The following is a 15173-nucleotide window of genomic DNA, read 5'->3' on the forward strand; positions in this document are numbered from 1 at the left end:
TTGAACCTCACGTAAATGTAATCATATACATGTGCTCTTTGGTATCTGGCTTTATTGTTTTTATATTGCTGCATATATTCATTCCTACATGATTTTGTATATAGAAGATCTTAAGATACACAGACACACACACACCAAAACTGTTAGAATTAATAAACACATCCAGCAAGGATAGAAAATCCATACACAAAAATCAGTGGATTTCTAAATCAAAATTTATTCTCTGCTCAAATGTCACATACTCAGAGAGGCTTCCCTTATCCATCCTATCTAAAATGATACTCAGATTCTCTATTGTTTTCTATTGTAATTTAGTTTTTCTCTTTCAAGTTCTGGAAATCCGGAGGTCATCAGTGTGGGGCTGATATGGGATCCCTGGGTGAGAGGGAAACAAGCTCTTTCTATTTCAATTGTTGCTTTGTTTTGTGTGGCTGCCAATCTCAAGGTTATCTCTTAATCCAAGTATAGATTGGTTGTCACCAAAGATTGTATGATTCCATTTATACAAAATGTCCAGAATAGGCAAATTTGTAGAGACAGAAAGCAGATTAGAGGCTGCTTGGGGCTGGGGAGTATGGAGTTTGGATGGGAAGGGACAGCTAATGGATATAGGGTTTCTTTAGGGGATGACAAAAATGTTCTAAAATTGATTGTGGTGAGGATCTCACAACTCTGCAACTGTATTAAAAATCATTGAATTTTACACTTTAAATGTGCATATACAGTAGTCAATTATATCTCAATAATATTGTTACCCCTAAAAAAGCACTTGTTTTTTATACCTGAGAAGTATAAAGTATGTATGGATATACTACAATTTGTTTATCCCCTCTCTTGCTCATGGACATTTGGGGCTTCTAGTTTTGGCTGTTACTGATAAAATGTTATGAATATTTGTACACAAATCTTCGTAGGGACATATACCTTAATTTCTCTTGGGCAAATCCCCAGAAAAGGTATTGCTGGGTCATGGGGTCAGTGTCTATGAGACTTTATCAGAAACAAACAAACAGTTCTAAAGTGGCTGTATCGTTTTACACTCCCATCTGTCTTATCCATTTTCACATCTAGCGTAGACATTTAGGTATGTTTTACAACATACTTATTAGTATTGTAGTATGCACTAATAGTTGTAAAATGTTTTTACTACATTGAGATACATGATCAAGACGTTTTTACTACAGGGATTTCTAAACAGATAAGTTATGGAGCCTGGAGCTAAGAAAGAGTAGATATTGTGCTAAAGAAAATGTATTCATTTCCTAGGGCCACAAGAACAAATTGCCACAATCTTGGTGGCTTAAGAAAACAGGAATATATTGTCTTACACTTCTAAAGGGTCAGAAGACCAAAATCAAGGTGTCAGCAGAGCCAGGTTCCTACCACGGGCTCTAGGGAACTTCTTCCACTGCAGGGGGCTCTAGGCATCCTCTGGCTGGTTTTCACGTGGCATCTGCCTCTGCCCTCACATGGCACTTTCCTTTCTCCTCCTTATGTCTTGTCTTCTGCCTCTTAATGAGGACAGTCATGGGATTTAGGGCCCATCAGTAATCCAGGATAATCTTAAGATCTTTAATTTAATTACACATGCAAAGACCTTTCTTCCAAATAAGGTCACATTCACAGGTTGTGGGGATCAGGCCATGCCTTGGGGGGAGGGGGGTGCCATTCAACCCACTCCAGTCCTGCTCCAGCAGAATGAATCAGAAGGAGAAGATGGATTCAAGACAGTCTGTAGGTTTGATTTGTGTTGTATTTGTTCTCAAGAACCCAAGTATAAGTAGACTTGATGGGGTTTGGTGACAGATTAGATGTGGGGCATTTGGGAGGGGAAAGGGCTCAAGGATGGTGCTCAGGTTTCCAGCTTGGGTGGCAGGGAGTTGGTTCTGTCTGGAACATTCTTCTCCCAAGAGAGAAGAGAAAGCGCAGGCATGGCATACTCCCTCCTTTTATTCTGGTCTCTGCTCAAATGTCACATACTCAGAGAGGCTTCCCTTATCCATCCTATCTAAAATGATACTCAGATTCTCTATTGTTTTCTATTGTAATTTAGTTTTTTTCTCTCAAGTTCTGGAAATCTGGAGGTCATCAGTTTGGGGCTGATATGGGATCCCTGGGTGAGAGGGAAACAAGCTCTTTCTATTTTATTTTGTTGCTTTGTTTTGGGTGGCTGCCATTCTCAAGGTTATCTCTTAATCCAAGACAGTTCCTGGATCTGCAGCCAGTCTGTCTGCCAGCGCGAGAGAAGGAGGCGGGATGGCAGAGGGGAAGCTGCGCAGTCAGGAACGGCTCTGGGAAGCTTCCGTGAGATGCTCTCACTTTCCTTTTGTTACTGATGGAACTTGGGTCCTTCCACCTGATGTGCAGCAAAACGAGTCGACAGACAGCGGGTGGGTGGTAGAGAACAAAGTGCCAAATACCGTCTGTACAATGTTTACACCAAGGGGCAGCTCATGCTCAGCAGACTTTCAGGCAAGGATTTTTTTGTTTTTTTTTTTTTCCCAGGCAAGGGCTTTTTTAAAGGGAGCATTAGGGGTAAGAGTAGCAGGGTGTGTGATAGGTTAGCAGACATTCTTCTGATTGGTTGGTGGTGAATTAACAGATGTTTCAGGAGTCTTATTCATCAGGCTTCTAGTTCCAATCAGCCTGGGGTGTACATGCTTGGGGTCAGTAAATTACCACCCTCCTGAGTGGGGATCTTACTTTCTGCAGAACTACTCAAAGATATACACATGCTTCAGATGTTATCTTGGTCCCTTCAGGAGGCCCGGGACCATTGTTCAAATCATTAACTCCAGGAGTTGGTGATGGACAGGGAGGCCTGGTGTGCTGCAGTCCATGGGGTCACAGAGTCAGACACAACTGAGCGACTGAACTGAACTGAAATACTTTTTGGGGCTCAGGGAAGGCCAAACAAGAAGGCGGATGGGGAGTGGGGAGCATGGAGGGATTTCTGCCTGGGAAGACCCTACAGGGTCCAGTTCAGTTTCAGACCCCCTTTTCTTGGATATTCCTCAAGCCTGAGGGGAACAGGGATGGGAGAAGAAAGGGAATAAAGTTTTGCATAGAGAGGTTAATGATAAACTTGGCAGGGGAACTCAGTTTTGGGGGACTCAAGGACAAGGCAAAATAGAAATTGTAGGAGGTAGTTGAGTGGCCAACACTTTGCTTTATTTTTCCTCCTACCACCTGATATAAGGTATCTTTAATTTGTGATTTGTTTACTGTCTCTCCCCACAGAATGTAGGCAGAGACTCTGTCTTGCTCACCTACACATTTCTAGTGAACTAGGAAGTACAGGGCACTTTAAGTGTTTCACAAGTATTTGTTGAGTGAATAAATGACAAGGAGAGGAACCAAGAAGAGAATAAATTTAAGAAGAAATGACTGATGGGAGACAAATTGAGTTTCAGGTGCCTGTGGGAGCTAGGACTGGATATTTACAGGCAGTTGGAAATATGAATCTAGAGCTCAGGAGAGATGGGGGCTGCAGCTCTTGGCAAACAAGAATGATTCTTTGGGTAGGGCAGGCTGGGATGCACCCATAGGAGACTCAGAGAGCAGGGAACACTCAGCTCCTTTCACCAAACTAGATGCCCCACCTCCACCGCACTGGGAGGGGCCGCTGCTTCCCTACCCCCCTTACAGGCCCCTCTGTCACTGGATCGGCCTCAGCACTTGGTCTGAAAATGCCCTTTATAAGATGGCTCTGCAGAGCCGGGCTCCACGTGCTATGTTTTATACATCTAACCAAGAATGGCTCAGTACACTAGGGGAGACAGGCTCCCCAACTCAAGTGCTTGGACCCAGCTGTGACTGAGCCATCACTGGGCTTGGATGAAATAAGAGAAATAAGGACAACTTCTTAGAGCAGCAGGGTGGTCTTGAGTCAGACTGCCTGGGCTTGGATCCCAGCTCTTCCATCAGTAGCCCTGTAACCTTGGAGAAGTCACTTAATCTCCCTGTGACTTGGTGTTTGCACCTATAAAATGGGGATAAAATTGGTTTTTACCTCATTGGATTGTTCTGTGGATCAAACATGTTAACATATGTAAAGATTTTAGAACAATACCTGGTATGTAGTAAATCCTACCCAAACACTATTATTATAAAGGGGGCTTCCCAGGTGGTTTAGTGGTAAAGAATCTGCCTGCCAAGTGGGAGATACAGGTTTGATTCCTGGGTTGGGAAGATCCCCTGGAGAAGGAAATGGCAACCCACTCCAGTATTCTTGCCTGGGAGAATCCCATGTACAGAGGAGCCTGCTGGGCTACGGTCCACAGGTTGTGAAGAGTCAGACATGACCTAGCAACTGTGTGTGTGTTGGTCCCTCAGTTGTGTCTGACTCTTTGTGACCCCATGGCCTGTAGCCTATCAGGCTCCTCTGCCCATGGGGTTTTCCTGGCAATAATACTGGGGTGGGTTGCCATTCCCTTCTCCAGAGATCTTCCTGACCCAGGGTTTGAACCCAGGTCTCCCACATTGCAGGCAGATTCTTTACCAACTGAGCCACTGGGGAAGCCTCAATTTCATGACTAAACAGCAGTAAACATTATTATAAAACCAAAGTATTCGATTTAAAAAGCAGCCCTTATTTTTACTTCTCTGGGCTAAAATATACTTTCCTTTAGGATATTATGGTGAGAGGAGATGGAAATTACAATGAAAAAAAAGAAAAATCTTTCAGTAAAACAAAAAGCCAGTGCCTAGGTTTCGTTTGTGTTTAATTGGCTGGCCTGTGTGATCGCACAGGCTGGGGACCCTGCCTAGGTGTTGACATGGACTCTCCCATGTAAGCATTTCCCTCTATATTTTGGAGCTAATTCCAAGAGGCAGGATTGAGAAACTTTTTTTGGACCCATGAGGGTGGTTTGTGTGGGGGCACTGGGGGGAAATAGCCCAGGAAACTCAGGGTAGCCAGCAGGGTGATTTAAGATTGCTCTGTTCCAACATGATATGGGTGTCCTTTGGGGAAGGAGCTGGCCTCAGATAAGGAGCAGGCCTGAGGCCAGGCAGGCCTCAGCAGCCTGGTTAACCCTTCTTCCTCCAGGCCATTATTCTTTAAGCACAAGAGGCTCATCAGGTTCAGAGGTAGTGGGAGGAGGATAGGATGTCCAGGGATTGACAAGACTGGATTAGGCTTCCCTTGGCATCCCTGAGGGAGTCATCCTTAAAGGAGAATAGAGGCCTTTGGGGAAAGAAGTGGAACAAGGTATCTCGGAGGTGGGGGGTGGTTTCAGGCCCTTTCTGAACCAGGTAAACAAGTCAGAGGTGAATAGAAGCAGGCATGCAGGGACTTGGATGATACCTGAGAGGGCTGGGACTTGGGTGAAGCAAAAGAGGTGCTAAGAGTAAAGAACTGGAGATGACAGAGCGACTGAGCATGCATGCACACATGTGGGGTGCGAGGCCTCTCTGACCTCAGTCCAGGCTCTGACACCTGAGGCCTTGGGTCTGTAAATTCCAGTTATCAGTTGAAAGTTGAAATGCCTACTGGGGCCAGTCAACTGTGTGTACCAGTAAAGCAGGTGGACTGGGTGGGGTCTGGGGCAAGCTGCAGTACCTCAGCCTTGTCTGAAGGGGACAGTGGTGCTCAGTGCCCGCTGATTGTTGCCATTAATAACATGGGCTCTGGGGGCTAGACTTTAGATGCCAGCAACCTGGATTTTAAAGTGACATCTGGGACTTCCCTGGCGGTCCAGTGGGCAGACCATGCTTTCAACATAGGGAATGTGGGTTCAGACCCCTGCGGGAGAATTAAGATCCGCAAGCCAGGCAGTACAGCCTAAAACAACTTAAAAAATAAGGCGACATCTCCTAATTTTCAAGGGTTGACCCATACATATAAAACATTGTGTATGTGTGCTCAGTCATGTCTGACTCTTTGCACCCCTTGGACTGTAGCCCACTAGACTCCTCTGTCCACAGAATTTCCCAAGCAAGAATACCAGAATGGGTTGCCATTTCCTTCTCTGGGGAATCTTGTTGACCCATGGATCAAACCTGTGTCTCTTGCATTGGCAGGCAGACTCTTTATTTACCACTGCGCCACCAGGGAAGCACATAAAGCATTAGGTAGGTCCAATACGATGTTTCAGCCTGGCAGTTGCCAATTTGTAACTTCTGTTTTGAGGTTGTTGGAAGGCAGCACTTTAGGCAAATGAAGGAGGAAGGCAGGCAGGCTGAGGTGATTTTACGACTCCAGCCACTCCTTACCCTTCTCATGCAAGAAGCAGAACTGTGCAAAGTTGATGAGAAAGTCACAATGAACTTTCATCCCAGTGTTCTTCAGATCAACAGGATCACTAGGACCCTGGAGGAACCACGGCCGGCGGTGTCTGAGGGAGCCTGCTAAAAGTATTACCGATCAATTCATTTCAGACATTTCCTTCAGATGTCCCCTTAGAAAGTTAGGGTCTAAATCAGTCATTCTCATTCCTGACAGTCCCTGGCATTCACCTAGGGAGCCTTTAAAAGGCTGTTTGGACTGCACCCCAGATCAATTCAGCCATCATCTCTGGGATTAGGGCCTGGACATTAGCATTTATAAAACCCCTCCAGGTGATTATTATTATTATTTTGCTGCACTACCTGGCTTGAGGGATCTTAAGTTCCCCAACCAGGGATCGAACCAGGGCCCACAGTAGTGAAAGTGTTGAGTCCTAACTGCTTTCACCACCAGGGAAGTCCCTCCAGGTGATTCTTTTAGGCACCCAGGTTGAACACCACAGATCTAACTAACAGAAACACTGGGTCAGTCTCCCCTCCTGGTGGTGCTTTTCAGAATGTGTTGTGCATGCATCACAGGCCCCCCACTGTCAGTATTCCAAGATGCTGCCCTAGTGTGGGTTTTCTTTCTTCGCTTTCTCTTTCTCTTTGAGAACTTAAACAAGTTCTATAAACCCCATAACCCTCATTGATTAAGTGGGGATAATGATATTTGCCCTTCTAACCTCACCTGCCTGTTATCAGGAGAAATGAGGCAATAAATGAGAAACTACTCTGTGAACTGTCAACATTACACAAGCATCACTGTTACAAGTGTGCTGCCAGATGCTGGGGTACAGCTTTGATCCTCTGCAGAGAATTTCTGGAGTAAAGTTCCTAATGCCCATGGGGTTGATGCAAATGGTTTCATTCTGACTTAGCTGCAGCCCTCACTTTCTTACCAGCAGGGGTGTTTCATGGCTTGGTAATCCAGCAGTCTGATCCTCTGCCCCCACCCCAACTTGAACAGAGAAACCCAGCAGTCTTGTAGGAAAGGGGGGGCCATCTAGAGGGGAGACCTATGGAACTAGGCTTCCTATGATCCAGATCTTTGCTACTCTTCCTCAGGGTCTGTAAAGTAATTAGCAAAGGACTTCACTGGGGTCCAAGAGATCTGTGACAGCAATAAAAAAGAGGCAGAATAATAAAGGCGTACAAGGGGTGATAAATGGCATGACATAAAGGGGAAATTCTGAGCCCAGTATGGGACACAGCAGCATGGGCGCCGGCCTTAGGAAGCTGTCTGATTGGGGCAGATAAGGCCGCCCAGCCCCAGGCCACCCAGCCCCCAGAAGACATCCAATATCAGGCAGAGTGTCATGACTCAGTGTTACTTATCTGTGGGCCAGGCTCACAGTGAGGTGGTGCAAAAGGATGAACAGGACACTGGCTGGGCATGCGGACTGGGTTTGAGTCCCAGCTCCAAACTCTACCACAACCTGACGCTGGGCAAGATGGACCGCCTACTGCTCCTCACGTTCTTACTCTGTAAAGAAGAGCCTTGGTCTAGATCTAGATGGACTCTGACCACAGTCCGAGTTTGCCCTGTGGAAGTGCTGAGGCCTGGGAAACTGCAGTGAGTAGCCATGGTCAGGGAAGGCTTTATGGGGAGGGTGGGAGAGCTGGGTTTCTGGCGAGAGGGACACTGGTCAGGTGGAGGTGAGTGGAGAAGGCTGAGCAAGCAAGGTAATAGTTCAGGGACTCAAACAAGATGGACCTGGTGTGGGCCAAGGACAGGGGGAAGTGGCCTCCTTGGGGTGGAGAAAAGATATGTGGGGAACAGTGGAGTCAGATTACGTAAGGCCTCAGACACCAGGCAGAGATGTTTGAACTGGCTCCATCAGGAAGGAGGGGGCCATCAAGGGATTTAGGGCATGGTTATGATGTGATTAGGCTGCTTTTTAGCAGGAATAATGTGGCTCAGACCTCAGAATGACTTGGATGGCAGGAAGCCAGGAGCCAGGAAGGGCAGCTAGAAGACTTGTAATATTTCTGGCATGGGCTGATGAGGACTGAGGGTTGGGAAGAAGCAGCGGGGCAGGCCTAGAGATATTTCTCAGGAAACCTTGATAGGCCTTGGGACCTGACTGCATTCTGGGGATGGGGAGGAGTGAGTCCCCTTAAGAAACAGATTCTCTCTCAAAGGCAGAGAAGAGAAAGTACTGGCAGCCTCCCTGCCTGCAAACAGAACATCTCAGGGTAGCCTGGCCAGTAGAAGGGTTAGTTTTTCCCTGGCTCCGGCTCAGATAAACATCTCAGTTGTAATGGGGGCTTGGTGATGATGCTGGTCGGGCCTGGGTAAAAGGGTATGTGTACTCCTGATCACTGCCCTGGACTCATTCCATCTTTGAGTGCCAGGCCCTGGGCTGAGTGTGAGACAGAGCAATTAACAAAGCACAATTCTTGGTCCTTGTGAGTCTGGCAGAATCACATTTGCAAGACTTGAATGGCACTTGAGAACAACCAAATTGTTCTCATCCTCCCAATTTTGCTTTATGGAATTGCAGGTGGTGTAAATGTTTGGTGGCTGCCAGGAGACCTCTCTGTTCCTGGCTTACAAGAATACTATCCAGGGGGTGAGGCTTTCCTGATGGCTCAGCAGGTAGAGAATCTGCCTGCAATGCAGGAGATACAGGAGATGCGGGTTTGATCCCTGGGTCAGGAAGATCCCCTGGAGGAGGAAATGGCAATCCACTCCAGTATTCTTGCCTGGAGAATACCATGGACAGAGGATTACAGTCCAAAGAGTCGCAAAGAGTCAAAAAGGACTGAGCAACTGAGCACACATCTAGGAGGCAGAGCCACGTTTTGTGAGGTTTGTAGCTTAAACAATTTGGGGGAGCCTCTTTGGAAAATAATTCAAAATTACAAAATAAAATTGTAGGCCCTCTCAGGGCCTAGACTCAGGGGAATGTGAGCAAGAAGCCTCAAAGTGTAAACCTCATCAGCTTCCAAGTCAATCTTACAATACTCACCATTTATTAATTGCATATTATAAGCAAGTGTTTTATTTGTAGTATTTCACAGCAACCAAGGGAGGTAGGTGCCATTAGTATCTCCATGTTATAGACGAGGAAGCAGGTTCAGAGAGGTGACTTTGGATGCCACAACCATAAAGCAAGGGGGTGAGGGTTATGCTCTGGACTGACAGCTCTGGGCTCCAGGGCCACAACTGAGATCTTCTTCAGTTGATGATGGCAAAAATCACGCCCCTGAGGTTCCTGAGAAGTGTTCTGGTCCTAAACCATCCCCTCCTGACTCCACTGTACCTTTCTCAGGCCTGGCCAGGGGCTCCCAGGATCCAGGCCTCGGGTAGAGGTTATAGGGCTGGACACTGGCCATCTTGCTGCCTTGGTTCCAGGACCATGGCCTGTTTAGGCAGAGAGGCTACCTACCACCGCGAGGACACAAAACCCAGGGGTGAGCACTGGTTTGAAAACACACAGACTCAAAGTCTAATCCTAGATCTACAGCTTTCTGGTTGTATAGCAAGACACATGGCCTCAGTGAGCCCCCACTTGCTTACCCGCTGAATCAGTAACCACTTCTCTGTATTTTGAGTTCAGTTCACGTCCTCGAGTAAGGCAGTAAAGCGCCTGGTGGTGTCTGGCACACAGAAGCAATTAATCTAAGAATCCTATAGCTGCCATCAGCCCTAGTAGCAACGCAAACACCTCTGATTCCGCACCTCCCTTCCCTGTTTTAGAGCCGAATGGTTTTCCGGGGATTCCTCCCAACCCGGCTAACTTCCTTCAGGAAGTGAAAAAGGTGGCATCTAAGAGGGGCGCCTAAACGGTCCCCCACACTCCACCGAGTCTGGGTGCTCAGGAGCCCAGGGGTTGGGGCCAGTGCCTGCAGCTCAAGTCCCGCCCAGCGGCGTGCGGCGTGCGCCCTTGGGGAAGACGGCTGAAAGAACCGGTGACTCAGGGGCGGACGCTGCGGGGCGTCGCTCTTGGTTTAGCAATGCAATCCGCCAGCCGGAGGATCAGGCCTGGAGGCGCTGCCGCACGGGCGGGCCAGGGTGGAGTGGGGGTGATGCCCCGTCTGTGAGGACCCAGGTGGGGCTCCGCGCTCGGCCCCTTGGACCCGCGAGAGCTGGCAGGCGTGGGGCCCTGGTGCGAGGACCGCCAAGCCTCCCAAGCCAGGCCCCGCTGGCTTTTCACGCCCACTTCTTCGAGTCCCCTTAGGGCGTCTCCCCTTCCCTGGAACTAACAGGGGCGAACCCTAATTTCCGAGGAAGGGACTGCCTCCCCACCCCGCAAGGCTGCCCAGTTCCCCAGCCAGACGGGCCGGGCGGTGCCGCCTCCCTGCCTGCGCCCCGCCCAAGCAGGACGCCGCCACGCGTGGCGGTGCGCGCGCGACAAAACCTCCCGCCCCTGCGCCGGCTCCCTACGTGGGGGACGTGCCGGGAGATGCCTGGCCGTGGGGGATTTCGCAGCGTCGCCCGCCCTCTTTCAGACGCTGGGAGGAGCGGCCGCCGCGCCCCCCGGGTCCCGGCCCGCCCGCCGCCGCCGGGCGCAGCCGAGGCGCGCGGCAGCCAATGGGCGCAGAGGAGGTGGGCCGGCTGGCGACTGTCACCCTCGCGCGGACGGGAGCGCGCAGACCGGGAGCGCGTGAGCCGGAGCCGCGCTCCGGGTCGTGGGGGAGGAGCCGCCGGAGGAGGAGGAGGAGGAGCCGCGGAGCAGCCGCCAGAGGACCACTGTTCGCCCGGGCTGCGGAGGACAGACGCCGGCCGCCCGCCTGTCGCCCCGAGCCCCCGACCGCCAGCATGATCGCCGCGCAGCTCCTAGCTTATTACTTCACCGAACTGAAGGATGACCAAGTCAAAAAGGTGAGCCGGGGCCGCTGCCGCCGCCCGGCGCTCTGCCCGCAGCCTTGCATTCCGGCATCCGCTCGCCGCCGCAGCCGCCTCCATCCTCCCGCGCCCAGCCTCCCTCAGGCCAGCACTGGTTGGATTGTCGGGCGGTGGGGAAGTCTTCGCCCTTCGATTCTTCCTGGGGCCGTCTGTGTATATGTTGGGGAAAGACCCTCGAGACTGGGCTGCCTGCTGCAGTGTCCTTGAAACGGGCTGTGGAAGTCAAATGGGCCCTCGGGCCATGCGGGGAGGTGGCCATGTGGGGACTGGTGGGCTGGTCCGCAGGGCCTGTTTGGTACGGTCCTAGCGCCGTGGGCGGAGTGATCACGGAGATGCTGGGGAGGTGCTGGCAGGCGGGGGTGCTGGCTGGAGGCCAGGCATCCTATATTTGGGGTTCCCGGTGGAGGGCGTCGGGGGTCCGGGAAAACTGTCACCGCAGCTCTCCCAGCTGTTGCGGCTGCTGCCTTCATCTGAGGACCGAGCGACCCGCATGGCTTCCTGAAACAGGGAGGGGCGCGGAGGCCACCGGAAACTTTGCTCATAGGCCTCAGGTCTGGAGCGGTACGTCTGAATGGATTTTTTTTTTTTATCCCTCTACGTGACCGCTCTCTTAAGCTGTAATTTCCAGCCAGCCCAAGGGAGCTCAAATAAGAGACTGCTCTTTTGAGTCAGATGGAGGTCTTGACTTGTATGCTTGTGGCGTGTGTGTTCTTGCACAAGGACACATCTCCCTCCCCTGACTTCTAACATAAAAAACTGTCAGCTGGCAGGTGTGAAAGGTGTATCTCTCTCTTCTACCAGCTTTGGCACCAAGTTTTTAAGAAACAGCCTAAGCTGTAGGGAAAGACGCCCATTTTATCATTGCCGAGCCTGGCAGATGCTCCTGACCCACACCCAAAGTGAGTGACATTATTGCTGGGATAAGGTGGGCTGGACAGCAAAGTCAACCTGACTTTGGAGTTCCAACAAGGGAGCGCAGCGCGTCTGTTCTCCTGGGACTCAGGATTATTAGAGACCACTTACCGTAGGGTTCCAAGGTAAGTCCTCCACTTGCAGGACTCCAAGCCCTGTTCTTCCTGTGGAGCTGGGCCCTACTTGCAACCCGATGAGGACCCAGTGAAGACAAGCCATGATGATTCAGCCCTCCAGCCCTAGGTGGCCTCTGGAGCACTGGAGACAGCTCTGGCATCCCCCAGAAATCCTCATCCATCTCCTTGCCCTCTATCCTGGGGGTGGGAAAGGGGAGATGGTGCCAGTGAAGGTTTATGGGATTGCTTGGGATACCAAAGTGATCATGAAAGGGTATCTTTTCTCTCCCCATTGCTTATGGGACATCAGTAATTCAACCTCATAAATATATTCTGTGTTGAAATGCACCAAGCATCTGGCTTCCCAGCATGGATCGCTGTTTTCCATACTGTGTATGCATAGTGTTAGATGATGGGGTGCAGTGAAAAGTGTGCCCTGGCATTAGACTGACTTCAGTCTAATGTACAATAGTACAAAACATGGATATCCCTTTTACTCTTCTGTTGCTTTTGGGAGGAGAAGGATGCTTGTGTGCATTCCATCCATCAGAATTCTAGCCACCTGTTAATTCTGCAGCTAGAGCCTGTGTCTTTTGACTTCCAAGCAGCTTTTAACATACCTCTCCTCTCGCCTGCTTCCTCCACTTGGGTTAGCCATTAAAAGCCTGAAGAAAGGTGGAGGGTTACATAGCACTCTATTCCTTCAGGAAAGGAAGATGGGCCCTGCAAGGTTAGAACTTGGCCTCTAAAGAAAGGCTAGACTTCCTTACCTCCAGGGTTGTCAGAATGGTGAACAAATGCCAGTGGATTTTCCCTGGGAGGGATCCCCATGCTCTGACGGAATTCCCATAGGCAGATGAGCAACAAGTGTGATTTGTCCAAAGTCCTCGAGTGCTTGGTTCGCAAAGACGGAGGAGAGTATGCTTAGCAGTTACCGGGCTGCCGAGTTCTAGTTCCCTGAGGCCCAAGTGTCCCAGTGGCAAAAGCAAGCAGTTAAAAAATGGCTGTTTCCTTTTTGATTGGGGGTGGGGTGGGGGGGAGTGAGAGAGAAGTGTTAGAAAACCATCACTTGCACCTTTTGATCTAGTGTTATGCAAATACCCAGTAAGAGCCTCACTCCCTGGGGAATCTTCATTACACAGCCCCTGTCCCCTCTACCCTTCGGAAGTTCCTTGGAGTTCTCCACCCAGAAAATCCCCAACACTTCCTTTGATTTGACAGTTTGGGATTGTCATGAGGGAATAAACTGGGAGTGCGGGTGGGTATGAGGGACTTTCACATCTGGCCATGCCGTGCCGTCCTCCCACACTCCTCCTGTTTTCTGGAGAAAGCATGGGCAGCTTTCTCCTAGAAGGACTGTGTGCCTGTAGTCAGGGGTTCCTGCCTGGTAGAATTAGCCACTGGAGTCAGCTCTGAACATGCCTGAGGAGGCCCTGGGGGAGATGCTGGAGAGGCCAACATACACCTCTGTGCCCAGGAAGTAGTCCTGGCTAGACCGCCAGCATCTGCTTAATTGATTTGAGGACCTTTAGAGTCAAATCCGATCATGGGAGTGCAGTCATTTCCTCAGAAAATGTTTGAGGCCTTTATTATGTGCAGAGTACTGTGCTAGGCTGGAGTGATGACTATAAACCTGGAAGAAATAGTCCCTGTTTTCTCATGGAGTATAAATAACTATCTGCTGACATATGATAAGTGCAAAGCATAGAATGCTATGAGAACTCTGGGGGCCATGGTCAGATCTTTGGGTGGGAAATCACTAGCCTAGGAGTTGCTTAAAGTCAGGCTCTAGGGAATTCCCTGACAGTCTTGTGATTAGTACTCCATACTTTCGCTGCCAAGGGCCCTGGTATGATCCCTGGTCAGGGAACTAAGATTACACATGCGCTGCAGCAGGGGTGGGGTGGGGGGGGGGGGGAGTTGGGGGTGGTGTGGCAGGGAAGCTAGACTCTAAATGTACAAATGGGAATATTATACTTAAAAACTTCCTAAGAGTGAGTCAAATGGATAGTTACCAAAATGTAGTTTTGCCTTCTCTTTTTTTAAATGGTTCTATTTTTAAAACACCTTCTGGGTGCCACGTGCATATGTGTTAAGTCGCTTCAGTTGTGTCCGACTCTTTGTGACCCTGTGAACCGTAGCCCACCAGGCTCCTCTGTTCATGGGATTCTCCAGTCAAGAATATTAGAGAGTGTTGTCGTGCCCTCCTCCAGGAGATCTTCCCAACCCAGGGATCAAACCTGTCTCTTAACATCTGCACTGACTGGCAGGTTCTTTACCACTAGCACCACCTGGGAAGCCCTATCAGATATCAGTTGTGTGTGTAGATATATATGTCTGTCTGTATCTAACAGTACACACAGACATACTGACACCCACTTGGGCATGTGTGTGCTTTCATCTGATCTTTCAGAAACCTCAGTGAGGTTGTCACGGCAGGAAGTGTTATCCCCGAGCGTCCCAGGGCGGCTCCGTCCCCCTCACTGCTCCTTCCCTGCACATCCTGCTGCCTGTGGACAGAAGGCAGAGATTTTATTCCCCTTTTAGAAACAGGGACTGGCTGGAGGCCCAGAGGAGATAAGTAACTTTCTCAAGGTCTTAGAAAACCTGGAATGGGATCCAGAGGGCTGTTGTTTTTAGTGATTTAACTTGGAATCTGTATTTTAATTCTCTCCCCCCCACCAATCAGTACATAAGAGTTAATTTTTTATTCTGAAATATTCAAGGTGCATAAAAAATATTGAAGCTAATATAACAAACACTTGTGTATCCACTGCATAGCTTGAAAAGTAACAGACACAATTGCAATTTTATTACAGATATACAACTGAAACTGCTTCTATGCCCTTCTTCAGTCCCATTCATTTCTCCTCCCAGAGGTGACCTCTGTCCTAAATTAGGTGTTTATCATTTCCTGCATGTTTAATTTTTTAATTACATATCATGTATCTGTTAAGCACTGTGTACTGTTACTTTATATGGCTTGAACCTTTTGTAAATGGTGTTATTCTGTTTGTATCCTT

The 15173-nt window shown here is 49.4% G+C and overlaps 1 protein-coding gene across 2 annotated transcripts in view; it reads left to right on the top strand.

Annotated features, from left to right (window-relative positions):
* The first annotated feature begins 7698 nt into the window (after positions 1 to 7698).
* Positions 7699 to 15173, top strand: part of HK1 (hexokinase 1) — a 72627-nt gene continuing 65152 nt past the window's right edge. Inside the window, exon 1 of one of the 2 annotated variants that reach the window (XM_061161696.1) lies at positions 7699 to 7843. In XM_061161696.1, the coding sequence (XP_061017679.1) occupies positions 7784 to 7843 (60 nt within the window). In that variant the 5' untranslated portion in view covers positions 7699 to 7783. Of the gene's footprint in view, positions 7844 to 10898; positions 11099 to 15173 lie in introns of those variants that run through there. The other variant, XM_061161695.1, reaches the window with a different exon arrangement.

Source organism: Dama dama, chromosome 15, assembly GCF_033118175.1.
Source record: "Dama dama isolate Ldn47 chromosome 15, ASM3311817v1, whole genome shotgun sequence".
Lineage (NCBI taxonomy): Eukaryota > Metazoa > Chordata > Mammalia > Artiodactyla > Cervidae > Dama > Dama dama.